Source organism: Monodelphis domestica, chromosome 6 (genome assembly GCF_027887165.1).
Source record: "Monodelphis domestica isolate mMonDom1 chromosome 6, mMonDom1.pri, whole genome shotgun sequence".
Lineage (NCBI taxonomy): Eukaryota > Metazoa > Chordata > Mammalia > Didelphimorphia > Didelphidae > Monodelphis > Monodelphis domestica.
In genome coordinates, this window is record NC_077232.1 from 84,345,914 (window position 1) to 84,363,749 (window position 17,836).

The 17,836-nt window shown below is 37.4% G+C and overlaps 1 protein-coding gene across 2 annotated transcripts in view; it reads right to left on the reverse strand.

Moving 5' to 3' along the window:
- The window catches only part of CPZ (carboxypeptidase Z), an 82,813-nt gene that overhangs the window by 32,501 nt on the left and 32,476 nt on the right, over positions 1-17,836 (reverse strand). The window contains exons 5-7 of one of the 2 annotated variants that reach the window (XM_007496805.3): positions 16,733-16,929; positions 11,107-11,274; positions 4,749-4,907 (exon numbers count right to left, since the gene is read on the reverse strand). In XM_007496805.3, the coding sequence (XP_007496867.1) occupies positions 4,749-4,907; positions 11,107-11,274; positions 16,733-16,929 (524 nt within the window). The remainder of the gene's footprint in view (positions 1-4,748; positions 4,908-11,106; positions 11,275-16,732; positions 16,930-17,836) is intronic. The other variant, XM_016423338.2, reaches the window with a different exon arrangement.

The following is a 17,836-nucleotide window of genomic DNA, read 5'->3' on the forward strand; positions in this document are numbered from 1 at the left end:
TCCTTCCTTCCTTCCTTCCTTCCTTCCTTCCTTCCTTCCTTCCTTCCTTCCTTCCTTCCTTCCTTCCCTCCTTCCCTCCTTCCTTCCCTCCTTCCCTCCTTCCCTCCTTCCTTCCCTCCTTCCCTCCTTCCCTCCTTCCTTCCTTTCTTTCTCTTTCTTTCTTTCTTTCTTCCTTCCTTCCTTCCTTCCTTCCTTCCTTCCTTCCTTCCTCTCTCTCTCTCTGTCTCTCTGTCTCTGTCTCTGTCTCTGTCTCTGTCTCTGTCTCTGTCTCTCTGTCTCTCTGTCTCTCTCTCTGTCTCTGTCTCTGTCTCTCTCTCTCTCTCTCTCTGTCTCTCTCTGTCTCTCTGTCTCTCTGTCTCTCTGTCTCTCTGTCTCTCTGTCTCTCTCTCTCTCTCTCTCTCTCTCTCTCTCTCTCTCTCTCTCTCTCTCTCTCTCTCTCTCTCTCTCTCTCTCTCTCTCTCCCTCCCTCCCTCTCTCTCTCTCTTTTATTCTTTCTTTCCTTATTTCTTCTGTCTGCACTGAGTCCATCACTTCTCTATCTAGCATGTTACTTAATGAGTTCTCTGGAATCATATGTGCAATGACCAAGCACAAATGAAGGCAACAGCAAGTATGGCAAATAGACTGAATGCGCTCTGTATCAACAGTGGTGAAGATGCCAAACATGCCTCTAGATACACACTAGGTGAGTCATTCATGGCGCAACACTACCCTCTAGTGGCACTTCTCTGTATTACCTAATAACAAGTTTTTGGATTTGGCAAGGATCTTGGCAGCCATCTGTCTAGTCCAATGGTCCTTCTGTCAACCTTTTTCTGTTTCATGGACCACTTTGGCAGTGTGGGGAAGCCTATAGACAGATGCCTTCTCAGAATAATGTTTGTTTGTTGCTTCCATTTATATTTGTAGGAAATGTCCAATTTCAGTTAGAAAGTAGTAAAAATAAAGGTATCATTCTTTCCCCCTTACAAGTTTACAGATACTCTGATAACTATTTCTGGATATTTCTGACACCTCAAAAGGGATTTTTCTCTATAGTATGTCCCATGAGAATTCATCCAGCCTTTGCTTGAAGGCTCCAAGAAGGGCTAACCCATTCTCTGCTCAGGCAGCCCCTTTCACTTTGGGATAACTATGTTAGGGACTTTCCCCAAAGACACACACACACACACACACACACACCTGATCCTGGTTCTGTTCTTCACCTCTAGGGCCAAAGAGAACAATTCTAATCCTTCTTCCACATGAACATCATTTAAATACTTGAAGTCTCTTCTTCACAGACAAGCATCTCTGGTCCCTTCAAATGTTGCTCATACCGCATGTGCTCAAAGCTCTTCATTATCCCTGTTACCCTCCTGTGAACGAACCTTCCTCTACTTATTAATGGTTTTCTCAAGCTGTGACAGCCAGAAATAGGAAAAGCTTTCCAGGTCGTATGTGAACGGGCAGATTACAGAGACTGTCACTTGCTTGTTTCTTGTAGTTACACCTCTCTTAACGAAGCCCAAGATTTCAGTAGATTTTGTTTTGGTTCATCATATCACCTTGTTAATTCATATTGAGCTTGTTGAGCACTAATACCTTCATATCTTTTTCAGAGAAACTTTTGTCTAACATCATCTCCTCCCTCTTAGAAAGTCTCTTCTTGGAAGCCAAATATAAGGTTCGACCTTTATCTTTAATGCATTTCATTTGATTAGCCTGAACTCAATGTTCTAGATTGTCTGAGTATTTTGAAGGGGCTTGTATGGAGGGATGACTTGAGGATGAAGTGAATGGAATGGAATGAATGAAGGGCAGTGGAATAGACCAGGAGGAGGTAGGGTGTGATGGCTATCTTATATGGAGGAAGAATTAGTAAAGGAAGTGTTACAGAGAATGGGAGGAAGGGGTGATGATTGGCAGTACCAGAAGCCTACTCTCATCAGACCCAGGATAAGGTGAGAATACCTTAACTGAGAACCAGACAGGTTAAAGTGATCAAATTAAATACTGATATAAATATGGAGACAAGGGACTAATATTACATTATTAGAAGGGTCATGATTTTTTTTAAGAAAAAAAGATGTAAATCTATGTTAAGAATTGTAAAGGACTTCTCTACTAGCAGCAATGCAATGATCCAGCACAATTCTGAGAGACTTATGAGAAAGAACGCTACCTACATCCAGAGAAAGAACTGTGGGAGCAGATACACAGAAGAAAATCATATGATTGATCACATGGTTCAATGCGGAAATGATAGGGGGTTTGATATTAAAAAATTAATGTAAATATGAATAATATGGAAATAAGTTTTGGAAAATGATACATGTATAACCCAGTGGAACTGCTTGTCAGCTCTGGGAGAGAGGAGGGAAGAGAGGTTGGGAGAAATCATGAATCATGTAACCATGAAAAAATATTCTAAATAAATTAATTTTTTAAAAAAAGAGTTGTAATGCTGTTCATGTTCATTTACCCAGAGATCCCATTACTAGGGCCAAGCCCTAAATGGTATTATTGAGAGGATAAAAAGCTGAGTATGTTTGAAAATATTCATGGAAGCTTTGTTATGACAAAATAACTAGAATTAACACAAATGCAATGAATAAGAGAAGTGGCTGAATAGGTAATGGATTGTATTATGTTATTAGAAATGACAAATATTGTAAATATAAAGAAAATAAGGGAAATATATGAAGAGATGAAAATAGAATAAGAATAATGTATGCCATAATTACCTTTTAAAAAATAACATGCATAAAATCAAAAAAAGTAAGTAAAACAAAAACAAAAGGAACTCAAAAGCAAAGGGTGTTTATATTAGCATATGCAGTTGTCCCTCACTATAGCACAGTTCACTTATCATGGCTTCACTGTGTCATGAGTTTTTTTTTTTTAATATACCTAATTCTGTATCATGGAGCTATACTTATCATGGCACACTATTGGTTGATGGAATGAAATTTGAGCAACCACAGAGCTGTGTTCTGCCCAGGGACTGTAGGTTAATAAGAGTGTGGAAAAGGTTTACAGGAGAGTGGAAAGGGTTTATAAAGCCTTAAATGTGTATATATACATATATATGTAACAAAATATAGTGCTGCTACTTCATGAATTTTCACCTATTGCCGGGGTCTCTGGAACATAACTTCCTCAACAGGCAAGGGATCACTGTACATAATTTACATATGTTTAAACAAATTGTAAACAATTTGGTATTTGTGGTTTTGCATATATTTATGCATTTGTTTAGTTAAATGTTTTTAAATTTTTAAAAAAGCAATGAGTAGAGAATCCTAAGACAGATACTAACAATCATTTGACAGTACCTCTGGTCAAGTATCTGACCCTGTTCAAGGATGAAAGTCATCCAAGTGGAAATGTCCTGCAGACAGTTTGACGGGATTGGTGTTCAGCAAAATGATTAGGGCTACTTATAGATTTAGAGAGGCAGGTAGGTGTCCACCATGGGTTTAATTGCCTATTCACAGATGACTGCCAAATCTATATTTGTTCAGTAATGTCCAACTCTTTGTGATCATATGGACCATAATATGCCAATGTTGTCCATGGCAAAAATACTAGACTGCTTTGGCATTTCCTTCTCCATTAGATTAAGGCAAACAGGTTAAGCGACTTGCCCAGAGTCACAGAGCTGGTAAGGCCAATTTTGACTCAGGTCTTCCTGACTCCATCCCCAGAGCTAGTGGATAAATCAAAAATCAAAGGCATAAAGAGAGGGATTGACTTGGCCAGGAGAAAAGCTGTCTCTTCCTCAAGGAGAGCCAAGAAGTATGCAATGGCATACTTCTTGGAGGGAGAAAGTTGAAGGAGGCAAAAATTGTAAGCCCAAGGCCAAATCATCTCTGTTTTCTCAGAGAAACCAGAAGCAAAAGAAAATTTGAATGAATTATCTCCCCTCTGACATCCTACCCAAACCAAGCTGTATTTTTATTCTATGAGTAATTAGAATTGTGATTGCACATGTGCATACATGCACACAGCCAAATTTCTAATTTTACCAATTAAAAGGTGAAGTTTTATCTTTGCATAGTAGAGAGCTGACCTTAAAGCCAAAAAGACCTGAGTTCAAGTCCTGCCTCTGACATATATTGGCATGGAATCCTAGGCAAGTCATTTATCATTTAACTAGCAGTCTTGTAGCCTAATCTCTCAATCTATAAAATGAACATTAGTTTTTCCTCACTGGCAATCCCCTATTCCAATGAAATCACAGATCTATTCTCTGTCCAAATAGAAATAAATAGGATAAATATATTGACTAACATTAAATAGTATAACCGATTATAATTCTATAGAGCTCCATGCATACATTATCTCACTTGATCTTTAAAATTACCCTGTGAGATAGATAGTACAAGTATTATTATTCCCATTTAACAAAGAAGAAAACTAAGTCTCAGAGGAGCAAAGTCCTTTGCCCAGAGTCACATGTCAAGAAAGTGGTTCAAGCAGAATCAGTTTCATGACTTCTTTCAAAGGATCCTAAGATACAATCCTGAAAGAGACCTCGGAGATCCCAAATTAAGACCAAGAGAGGTTGAGTGGCTTGCCTAATATTACACAGGTAATAAGGAACAGAACTAACATTTGAATCCAAGTCTTTTAACTCCAAGACTCATTGTGTTTCTCCATTCTTGTGCTCTCTTCCACCATATCCCACTGACAATCCAAAAGAAAACCATCATGAAGTTTCCATAAGCAAAGCATTTGGACTTACCATGAAAAATTTGCATTACCTTCTCATCAGGTGTGGGGGAGAACATTTTTTCTTCCAGGGGATGCTTTGAGAAATCAAAGGGATATGAAACCACTAAGTCACCCCCATGGAGACTGGCTGACAGCACAAATGGAATGGCCTTCATCCACTTCATGATGGCTTTGGTCTCTGGAGCCACCTGAAAAAGAGAACAAGGACTGGAAAGGATCTTAGGATCACTGAGTCCAATGGCTTCTCTTACAAGTGGAGAAACTGAAGACAAAAACGAGAAGTGACTTGCCCAAGGTCACACAGCTAGTTGGTAAAAGAAATGAGACTTAAAGTCTTTTTATTCCAAATCTAGTCCTTTTCCTATTGTTATACAGTTGTTTTTCATCCATGTTCAACTCTTGTCAGGTTGTGATTCCTTTTGGAGTTTTTTGGCAAAGATCTCCAAAGTGGTTTGCCATTTCCTTCTCCAGCTCATTTGACAGATAAGGAAACCAAGTAAACAGGGTTATGTGATCTGCCCAGCATCACACAGATGATAAATAATGAAAATAAGTCTTCCTGTCCCTAAGACACTCTATACACTGTGGCACCTAAACTGTTTTTTCCTACCAAACCATATTGTCTTTATTCTTTTGAGGCTCAGTTTGTGTGCCACCATCCCTGAGAAATTTTTGCTGATTCCTCTATGACCTAAGTATTAGTGTTTCCTCCCTCTTCCAATTATGATGTAGATACATATCTATTTACACATTGTATTCTTCACACACACACACACACACACACACACTCTCTCTCTTCATGGAATGGAAGCTTAGAGCATGTATTTTAATTTGATTTTATTTTTGCAGCCCTAGAACCTAGAGTAATACTTTGCACAGAATAGGCACATAATAAATGCTTTCTGAATTAGACTGTTTACATTTATTTCATACATTATCCCCATCAGATTTTAATTTCCTATTCAGTGAAAGTTAAAGGTTAAAACTAATTCAACAATTATTTATTAAGCAAGAAAGGCTGGAATATCTAAGGATAACCACCTGGGATGGAGGTGGGTATGATCTCCAGGTAAGGAATAATTCAAGTAATGTCCACTCTGTACACAGAGCATTATGCTGGAAACTAGAGAATCAAAACTTAGGCCATTTAGTTCCTGCCATCAGGTAGCTTACAATCTAATAGCAGATAGACCATACATAAAAGAAAAAAACTCTAATGCACAATAATGTTTTTGTTCTGTCATATCCAAATCTTCATGACCCCTTTTGTGGGTTTTCTTGGCAAAGATCAGGAATGGTTTGCCATTTCTTTCTCCAACCCATTTTACAGGTAAATAAACCGAGGCAAACAGTGTTAAGTGACTTATCCAGGGTCATATAACTAATGTCTAAGACCAGATCTGAATTCAGGAAGATGAGTTTTCCTGACTCCAAGTTCAGTGATCTATCTACTGTGTCACCTACCTGCCTATATAGAAGTTTCAAAAGAGAGGCAATTCAAAAGACATGCAATTTCAGTGATAAATGAGAGGAAATTTATCTATTAATATAAGGTAGTCCTGAAAAATTAAGTGACTTGCCTAGGGTCATTTCAGAGGCAAGAACTGAACCCAGATTTTCCTGGTTTCAAGGTCGTCTCTTTATCCATCATGTGCATATTATCTGACAGGCATTGTGCTAAATAAACCCTAGGAAAACTAAGAAGGAAAGGAAGGAGAAAGGAACAAGCATTTATTAAGGACTATTATGTGCTAAGCATTTTTTTACAAATATTATCTCACTTGATTTTCACAATCCTGGGAGGCAGGTGATATTTTACTCCTATTTTACAGTTGAAGAAACTGAGGCAAATAGAAGTTTAAATGACTTATCCAGGGTCACAGAGCTAGTAAGTTTCTGAAGTCAGATTTTAACTCAAGTCTTCTTGCCTTTTGTCCCAACACCTATCCACTGAGTAACCTAACTCAAAAAATAAAAATCAAATAAATAAATATAAAAATGAATTCTGTTCTAGCCTTCAGGAGTTTGTCTTCTAATTGTAGGTTCAAAAGCATGAGAAAACAAATGAGTAGATAAAGGTATCAGGAAAGATCTGCAGAAAGCAGCTCTTACACTGAGTTCTGAAGGAGCCCAATGATTCCACTACTAGGAGGTTTGGAAGGAGATCATTAAGGGTATGGAGGCATCACTATGTATGGACAGTCAATGAGTCCAAAGAAATAGGGGTGGGAGATGGAGTAGTATGTACTAGGAACAGCAAGTCAGCCAGGATACCTTGGAGAGCGTGAGGGAAGTACAAATGGACTAAAAACTGGAAGGTTTCACAGTGTGAAGAGCTTTAAATGTCAAACCTAGAGTTTCTACTTACTCCTACAGGTAAGAGGAAGTCACTGAAGATGATTCTTGAGTGTGCTTTTGGGAGGGGAGGGGGAAGAGACATGGGCAGACCTCCAGATCCCCCTACCTGCTGAATGAGACATGCATGAAATCCATGTCTTATAGTGAAAAGAGCAATGAATGAATTTGGGGTCAGAAGATACAGGTTTAATTCCATCTCTGCCACTTGCTGCTTTTGTGGTGTCATATGAGCCATTTAGCTTTTCTGCATCCCAGGTTCCTCATTTTTTAAAAAATGAAAGGCATGTAAGGTACCTTTCAGCTCTAAACCTATGATTCTGTGACAGTCTGCCATGAAAGTAATAATGGTAATAATAATAAGTATATTAGTAAGCATTATAAAATGATTATATGTATTTATATACTTTATATATCATATTAATATATACATATGTTATTAACATCATTTACATAAAGTATATAAAATTATATGAATAAATATAATTGTTAATGTTTGTTATATAATAAATCTATTATTTAATACATTATATAAAATTACATAAAATACAATTATTGATATTTATATAAATAAAATATATGTAAATTATATAAACACAGTAATTATTAACATTATCTATATAATAAATATATTATATAAAAGTATATTAATAAATAAAATTATTCACATATTTATCTAATAAAATAAATTCTATAAATGTGTATAATTATTAACATTAGTTATATAATATATAAAATTATGTAAATAAAATTAATATCATTTATCTAATAAATAAAACAAATTATGTAAATACATATAATTATTAACATTAGTTACATAGTATATAAAATTATGTAAATAAAATGAACATTATCTAATAAATAAAATAAATTATATAGATGCATATAATTATTATTAGCATTAGTTATATAATAAATGTGTTTTGTAATATAATATATAAAATTATATAAATAAAATGAACATTTATGTAATAAATATGCAATTATATAAATAAAATTATATATACAATTATATATTATATTTAATATATAAATAATATAAAATTAGTTTATAATCATATATATTTATATATAATTATAGTTATAAATAATATAAATAATTAGTTTATATTATTTATATATTAAACATAATTATATAAATAAAATCATTGACATATTCATATAAGAAATATATTAGATGATATAAATAAATATAATGAACATTTGTTATATAATGTCATATAAAATTATGCAAGTAAAGTTAACATAGTATTTATATAATAAACTCCATATTATATTAATAAAGCAGCATATTTTATGTGATATATATTGCATAAAGTTATATAAATATGATGATTATTAGCATATTATTCATGTGGATTTATTGCATAATCTAATTCCATAAAGTTACATGAATAAATATGATGATTATTGACATGATTTACATAATATATTAAATTATATAAATATGATTATTTTAATTATTTAGATAATACTTTATATGTGCCAGACACTGTGATAAGTGCTTTACAATTATTATCTCATTTGATACTCATAAAAACCACAGAGATAGGCACTGTTATTAACCCTGTTTTACAGATGCAGAAACTAAAGGGAAGGTAGGTGAAGTGACTTTCCCAGGGTCACACTGCTAGGGTGTGTGTGAAGCTAGGCTTAAATTCAATCTTCTCTAACTCCAGGCTTATGATTCAGCTTCAGTCCCTACCTAGGTTTGCTTAAAACTCCCATCTCACGATTCTACTCCTGAGCATCCACTAACTCCCTCATGCATCTTATCCATCCCATTGGATAAGTATTTTGCCATCTGTGGGCACTGGTTTTCTCATCTGTTAAGATAAAGAGGCTGGAGTATGTGGCCTCTCATCTCTCTTGCTACTCTAAGGGAAATATCTCTATAATTACAGAATCCATTTTTTGGAGGGAAAAAGGAAACACACAACATGCCCTCAAGTGTGTTTTCCCCTCAAACTATCCCACAGTTGGAGTTTCTTGTAAGGATTTCACAAAGGACGCGTTAGTGACTTTGCCCTGCATGGACATTTCAGACATGCTGCTGGCCAAGCAGTTTTTCAGATGCACGCTCAGCAGGACAGGCTTTAATTGAGGCTTTGCAGGCTGGGTGCAGAGGGGCCTGGGGATCAGGAGCAGGTTTGGGGACTACAGCTGCAGATAACTCCCAAGTTATCTTGCCTCCCCCTTTGGGAAGAAAAAAGGCAAATTGAGGCATTCTGGGGCTGATAACAGGGAAGTTATTCAATATAAAATTTCCTAGTCCAACTCCCTGAGCCTTTTTATCTCTATAGTCCTCTACAGTGAGGCAGTAGGATGCAATGGAAATGTCACTCAATGAGAAGCCTCCAGATACCTCCGACCTCCATCCCCAAGCTGTAGAGAATATACAGGGTTCTTATTCTAGTCCTGTCTTGACCACCAACTAACTCACTAGCCCTTTCCAAGCTCACTCCTCTGCCTTTCAGTAACCATGCCTCTAAAATGAAAGGATGGACTATGGACATTGGTCTTATCTACGAGTCTGCTTTGCATGTTCCCTGACAATGAGGTGGCACAGCAGATAGAGCACTGGGATTGGAATCAGGAAGACTCACCTTTATGGGTTCAAATCCAGCTTCACACACTTTCTGGCTGTGTGACCCTGACCAAATCACTTAACCCTGTTTGCCTCAGTTTTCTCATCTGTACAATGAGCTGGAGAAGGAAATGGCAAACCTCCCTAGTACTTTTACCAAGAAAACCCCAAATGGGATCACAAAAAGTCAGGAACAACTGAAATGACTAAACAATAACAAAAACATGGGGCTTTGAGGTTTGCAAATATTTTTCATACATTATCTCATCAGATAAATCCACAAGAGTGAGAAAAAATGGATTAATTGGGCCCTTCATAATATTTCAGACTTAGATCTTGGAAGGTATCTCACAGGTCATCTAATCCAGACCTTTTGTTTCCTACATAAGGAAATGGAGGCCCTGCCGTGGGTCAGGAACTCTCTGACTCCAATCCAGAACTATTTCCAGCAACCCATCACTTTGTGGTTACAAAGCACATGGTTATCCTATTTCATCCTCACGCTAACTACCATTGTGTGGTAGGTGGGGTGGTATGAGCATTATTGTCCTTATTTTACAGATAAAGGAACTGAAGCTCAGAGAGAGATTATACAACTTCCCCAAAGTCACACAACTATGAGGGCTTACAATCTGTCCTAGATCTTCCCCTGTTCACTTTTATTTTCACTCTCAGTGCTTCATGAAGAAAATATAAATTGAAGTTATAAATATTTTGATGGTGAGGAAGAATCCCTTTGTTCATCTTTTCTACTAACAGTTTTACAGAGTGCTGGGGAAAGAGGGAAAGACGAAAGGAAGGAAGGAAGGAAGGAAGGAAGGAAGGAAGGAAGGAAGGAAGGAAGGAAGGAAGGAAGGAAGGAAGGAAGGAAGGAAGGAAGGAAGGAAGGAAGGAAGGAAGGAAGGAAGGAAGGAAGGAAGGAAGAGAGAGGGAGGGAGGGAGGGAGGGAGGGAGGGAGGGAGGGAGGGAGGGAGGGAGGGAGGGAAGAAATATATTAAAAATTACATATTTCTTTCAGAACCCTACAGCACTTAGCACAAGGTTGGGTTGGGCATCCAGTAGATGTTTTATAAGAATCAGTTGATTGCAAGAAATTAGAGAATAAAGACTTTTAGGCTGAGAAACATTGTGGATAATAACCTTCCTCTCTCCTGGTCTTCACCTAACACTTCATGTCCCACTCCTAAGATACACTGAAGTAGTACTGTGCAACATAGTTTTTTTTTTTTATGTTTACATCTTATTTCCCTCCCAAGTTCTGAGCTCCATGGAGGTCAGTCTTACACACATTTCCTAGAGCTATAAGGCTCTATATACAGCAGGCACTTAGTACAAGTTGTGATTAGACTGTTTGAAATCATCTGAGTCTACATGCCTATGTCCCACTTTGGGGTCAAAAGAAAAGAACTGATTGAGAGAATTGGTAAAAGATGTGTAATTCATACCTTACCCCACCAGTAGTACTGTGAAATGGGAATATGGTCAGTTCGAACTCCTCGTGTACTCGCTAGACGGTAATATTCTGAAGTCAAGTCAGGGAAGTCACGGTTGAGGTCCAGATGCTGAGAGTTTTGACGGCCATTTGTCCATCCATTATATCCTGCACCATGAAACTGGGTGGTATTTAAGTCAGTTCAGTACATCAGCTATTTACCAACTCACAGACAAAGCAAGGGTAGAGAGAACGAGATAGTTTGGTGAAGGGGTAAGAACAATGGATTGGAGCTCTTTGGGAAACCTTGATCTATCCATTAATTAACACCTATTATGCACTTATTATATACCATGCACTGCACTAAGTGCTGTGTTCTAGAACCTATCACCAAATCCTTGTATGACCTTGGACAAGGCTTTTCTTTCAGCCATAATTTTCCTGTATAAATTGAGTAATTTAATTTGGATAATATCCGATTAAGTTCTCTTGTTCCAGTTAAGTCATTCATTTCTTTTGTTTGAACAGACGTATAAAGTCCAGATTTTGCTATCAGAAATGATGAAATATAGAATTTCAGCAAAAACTGGAAAGACCTCCATGAACTGATGAAGAGCAAACTGAGCAGAACTGAGAGATCAGTTTCTAGAAGGACAAAAATATTAAAGAGGGGAAAAACTGTTGAAAAATTTTTGTATTCTGATCAATGCAATGATAATTCACAAACCTGAAAATAAAACCATGCCATTCAACTCCAGCTAGAGAGATGATAAACTTAAAATGCAGAGAGAGAGATTTTCAGGCATGGTAAATATTAATATTTCTTTTCTGGAAGAAAAAGAGAGAAAGAGACAGACAGACAGATATAAATAGGCAGACAGATAAATGATAGATAGACAGACAGACAGACAGACAGATAGAAAGATAGATAGATAGATAGATAGATAGATAGATAGATAGATAGATAGATAGATAGATAACATGTTTGTGATAGAAGTTTCATTGGAAAGGATTGAGTATCCAATGGGGAGAACAGAGAGAAGGCAGTGGGAAGGACAGATTATAATGAATGTTAAATAAATAAATGTTTAAACAAATTAAGAGCTAACAACACTGGCTAGAGAAAAGACTTAAGGGGGAGATGAGAACTGTCTTCAAATATTCAAATGGTATTCATGATAAAGAGGGATTAGACATATTCTATTGAGCAAAGAACAGAATTAGGAGCAATATATATATATATATACATATATGTATAACATGCTATAAATATGCTAGTCATTGCTATTATATTTCATGTTCCACTACTCTTTCATTTCTTATAGTCTAATAGGAAGATTTTTTTACTTAAAATTTTTTATTTAATTAATTAATTTAGAATATTTTTCTATGATTACATGATTCATATTTTTCTCTCCCCTCCTTCTACCCCCCTCCCATAGCCAATGAGCAATTCCATTGAGTTTTATATGTATCATTGATCAAGACCTATTTCCATATTGTTAATATTTGCAGTAGAGTGAACATTTAGAAACTACACCCCCAATCATATCCACAGTGAACCATTTAATCAAAGAAATGTCTTCCTTCTGTGTTTCTACTCCCACAGTTCTTTCTCTGAATGTGGATAGTGTTCTTTTTCATAAGTCCCCATAATTGTCCTGGATCATTGCATTGCTGCTAGTAGAGAAGTCCATTATTTTCTATTGTACCACGGTGTACCACGGTGTACCCTTCTCTGTGTATAATGTTCTCTTGGTTCTGCTTCTCTCACTCTGCATCATTTTCTGGAGGTCGTCCCAGTCTCCATGGAATTCCTCCACTTTATTATTCCTTTTTGCACAATAATATTCCATCACCGACATATACCACAATTTGTTCAGCCATTCCCCAATTGAAGGGCATCCCCTCATTTTCCAATTTTTGGCCACCACAAAGAGTGCAGCTATGAATATTCTTGTAAATGTCTTCTTTCCTTATTATCACTTTGGGGTATAAACCCAGCAGTGGTATGGCTGGATCAAAGGGCAGACAGTCTCTAAAGCCCTTTGGGCACAGTAGGGAGGAAGATTTCATCTTATTATATAACCTTACTACTAGGGTTGTTCAACATTGGAACCAACTATTTCATTAGGTGGAGAGTTTTGAGACATCAGGAGAGGAGGGATATTAAATCAAAGGCTATTAAATAGTACTAAATCAAAATCCACTTATCAGAGATGTCACAAAGGGTATTTCTGTTGAGGTAGGGTTGTCTTGGATGCTTCCTTGAGTTTCTTCCAGCTCTGATTCTATCCTTTCCAGGTATGACACTATATTTGGTGTTCTAAGATCCCTTTCATCTCCACTCTTTCATGTTCCATATTCTGAAGGCTCTTCCTTTTTTAACATTCTGTGTTTTAAACTTCTAAACTCTTTGCTCAAAGGTTCTATACTCCTTCCATCTTTAATATATATATATATAGACATATATATATATATTTTATCATAGGCATTCAGGTGGCATTATAGATAAGAGTGCTGGACCTGGAACATGTCCTGCTACTTGCTACCTCTGTGCTTGTGGGAAAGTTACTTAACCTCTCTCAACCTCAGTTCCTCCATCCATAAAATAAAGATCACAAAAGCATCTACCACACAGAGTTGTTTTGGGGATGAAAGGAAAAGACATAATCACTAGTTATTATATCACATTTACTATGCACCAGGCACTGTGGTAGGCACTTTACAAATATTATTTCATCTTATCCTCATAACAACTCTGGGAAGTATATACTATTATAATACCCATTTTTAAACCCTTACCTTCTGTCCTAGAATAGATACTAAGTATTGATTCCAGAGCAGAAGGGTGATAAGGGCTAGGCCATTAGTGTTAAGTGACTTGCCCAGGGTCTCAAAGCAAGGAAATGTCTAAGGCCATATTTGAACCCAGGTCCTTCTTCCTGTCACTAACCCTAGCACCCTACCCACTGAACAACCTCACTACCTCTATAATATCCATTTTATAGTTGAGGAAACTGAGGCAAACATAAGTTAAGTGATTTGTCCAAGGTCATCTAATTGGTATATATCTGAGGCAGAATTTGAACTCAGGTCTTCCAAACTCCAGGCCATCACTCTATCCACTAAACCACCTGCTTGCCTACATTTGCTCAAAATATGCAAAACCAAAAACTGCTAAAATATGCTAATTATTGTTGTTATAGTCCATGTTCTAATAATCATCCATTTCTGATCGCATTCTAGATTCTAAGGTACCTTCCATTTCTAAAATTCTGTGATTTTTGTGTCAAGTCCTATCCAGTTCCAATATGCCATGATTCTAAGGCTCACTAGCAAGCACCAGTGAACTGGTTCTTTGTCCTTTTGTTTTATAGAGTGTATAATGAAGCTCTTCCAGAGGATGCAGAGTCTACATCAGGCAGGGGCCTCTCCCTCCTGATGTGCTGCCCTCTCTAATACATCCTGGCAGGACCTATTGAAAACTTACCTACCCAGTGGGACATTAGAGGATAAAAGCTTCAGAAATCCACAAACAGAGGAACAGAGAGCTGTGAGGGGCCATAATTACATTCAGGGGGATTTGGCCAGAGCTCAGGGTCTACTTGGAGAAAAATGTACCGGGCATCTAAATCACCACAGGAAGTGAGTGAAGACAAACTCTCTGTCATGCTGCGTACAAGACAGGGCTCCTAAGACCAAGGTAGGTCCACAACTCAGCACAGAATCATCCTTCCATTCCCAAGTTTATCCCTTTCAGCCCCAGCCCTGCAGGAAGCCTCCATCTTTGCAAAGCTTGTTCATCCTCAGGTTGTTCCAAGGATGTCATCTACTGCAATTTGTCAGTTCAATACTTCAGTCTCAACGTTTCTCCTATCGGCCCCTTTCTCTCTGTTTCTATTGCCACCATCCAAGCTCAGGGGTTACCATTACTAGCCTGAACAGTAGTCTCTGGAATGGTCTTCATGCCTCCAGGAGAGCTTATGCTGCCTAGAGGACAGCTCTAGATAGAGTCGGGGAAAGCTGCTTTGAGTCATGCCTTGTGTTCTAACTGACTGCAGATCCATGGATAAGTTACTTGACTACCGAGGGCTTCATTTACTTTAAATGGCAAGATTGGACTCTACCTCTAAAGTCCATTCCGCTCCTAAACCTATGAATTTCAGCACCATTCTCTTTCATTCCAATCCACCTGCAATAATCTTCTTATTCTGTCATTCTTCAGTTCACAACCCTTCAATAGCTCCCTATTACCCACAGGATAAAGTTCTCACCCTTTAATCTAAACCATTTAAAGACACTTTAAAACTATGTTCCAATAGACTTTCCCATGCTTATCTTTCACTCTTCCCTTTACAAACTCCATTTGTCACCCAAACTCTAACCTACATGGATGTATTCCCCAAAATTCACCTAGAGTTTCTAGTTGCCATGCCTTTGCTCTATCATAACTTATTCCTGGAAAGTTTTTGTATAGTACCTCTCAATCCCACCAACCCCAGTTAGTGTCTTCCCATCTATCGTTCAAGAGCCAGATCATAATGTATCCCTTCCCCGTGAAGAAAGCAGACCTCTCTAAGGTAGAAAATGTTTCCTGCTCTCATCCAAAATCCCTCGGTTTGTTCTCTTTAACTGAGATTGCCCATCCTTTCCTCTATCCCATAGAGACTAGATTTACTTAACATGATATCTCAAAATTCAGTAGAAGATCCTCTTATATCCTATGGACTTCCCACCATATCAAAGAGGTTGGCTTTTCATAGTGGATAGCATACAGGACTTGAAGTCCAAAAAACCCAAGATTGAATCTTGCCTCCGGAACTACTAGTTTTGAGGACCTGAGACTCCTCTGTGTCTTGTTTCCTTATCTTTAATAATATTAATACAGTTAGTGAGTAGGTGCTATTATTATCTTTATCTAATAGATAGGGAAATTGAGGTAGACAGAGGTTAAGTGACTTTCTTAGGGTTGCATGACTATCAAATATCTGAGGGCAGGATTTGAACTCAGATATGAAGCCCACTGTCTAATGTATAATTATGTCTAATGTCTAATGTCTTATAATTATAAGAAGAATCCCTAAAATTTCTCAAAGTAAAAATTTTCCAATTCCTTTGACAAGTATTGTCTTTCTCTCATTCAAGTGTAAGCCCCTTGAGGACAGAGGGTGACTTTCTTTTTCTTTGTGTTTAAATTTCCATTCCAAGTGTTTAGTACAATACCACATACATGTAAAACCAAGTGGAATTGCTCATTGGCTATGGGAGGAGGGTGGACGGAGGGGAGGGAAAGAACATGAATCATGTAACCATGGAAAAATATTCTAAATCAATTAATTAAATAACATTTTTCAAATAAAAAAGAAAATAAATAAAACAATGCCATGTATATAATAAATACTTCATAAATGATTATATATTTGACTTATTGTCCAATTTCATCAATTATAGATGAGGAGAATTAGAGGCCCAGAAAAATTGGATGATTTGCCCAAAGACACTCAGCTAATAAATTGCAGGAGCTACTTGAACCCAGGACCTCTAACCCTTAACCAGTGTTATTTCCACTGAACCATACTAGGCACAAGGCTCCATTTTAGCCACATTTCCCAAGGAATAATAGGTTGGGCTTTCACCTCTGCTGCTGCTACATCATAGCCATCAGGGTTCATGGAAGGTAGCAGGTGAATCCGAGTGTTGTTAATAAGGTGTTGGACTCGTGGATTGCCCAGCAGGTACTCTGAGCACAGATACTGAGCAAGGTAGATGAGCATCTCCTTCCCAGTCACTTCGTTTCCATGGATGTTGCCAATGTACTTAAATTCAGGTTCAACTGTGGAAAGATGCATTGAGATGGGTATCATTGAAATGCCAACTGTCTTCTTGAAAGCCATAAATACAGTAGGCTGGCCAGTAAGTCACTGAAAGGGATCGATAATTATTTAGCATGAATATCTCTGCTGAGGTATCTATCAGAGACACTGTAGTTGCAGAATCACAGAGTGGAAGACTTAGAAAGGACTTAGAGGTCATTTCATCCTCCTCTCCCTCCCACTATAGTAATTTTCTCTTAAAAGTCCCTTCCAGTCTTTACTTGAATGCCTCCAGTGACAGGAAATGCCTAAGTAAGAGCTGGAGAGATGGAAAGAGCCTGTAAGGTCTTCAGGTTCAATCTCCTCATCTTACAAATGAGGAAACTCACTTCTGGAGAAGCTAAAGGACTTATTTCAGGCAAAACAACTAATTAGTGTCTGAGGAAGGATTCAAACCAAATCTTCCTGACTCCTAACCCAGTACTCGATTTGTTACTCCTGCCTGTCTCTCATAGATGAGTATGTCTAAACAAGTTGGGATGGGCATTGTTGGAAGGAAGATCAACATAGGTGATAGATCCCAGATTTGCCACCCAATAAGGTAGTAGGTATAGGATTATCTAGAAAAGCTCTCCTCTTTTCCAAGTGTAGTCTTCTACCCAAAGGCCATCTCTGTTCAAAAATGCCTCTTCATAGAACTTTGGAATCATAGAAATAAAGCTAGAAGAGACCTTAGTTATCATGGAATCCAATCCCCTCCTCTTTTTTATAGATGAAGAAAACAAGAGCCAGAGGTTAAGCTACTTGCCCATAGTCAAAAAGCAACTAAGTCTCTAAAGGAAGATTTGAACCTACATCTTCCTGACTGAAACCAGTACAAGATTTACTCTATCACACCATTTTCTGCTTCTCACCTGGGCAGAGTCC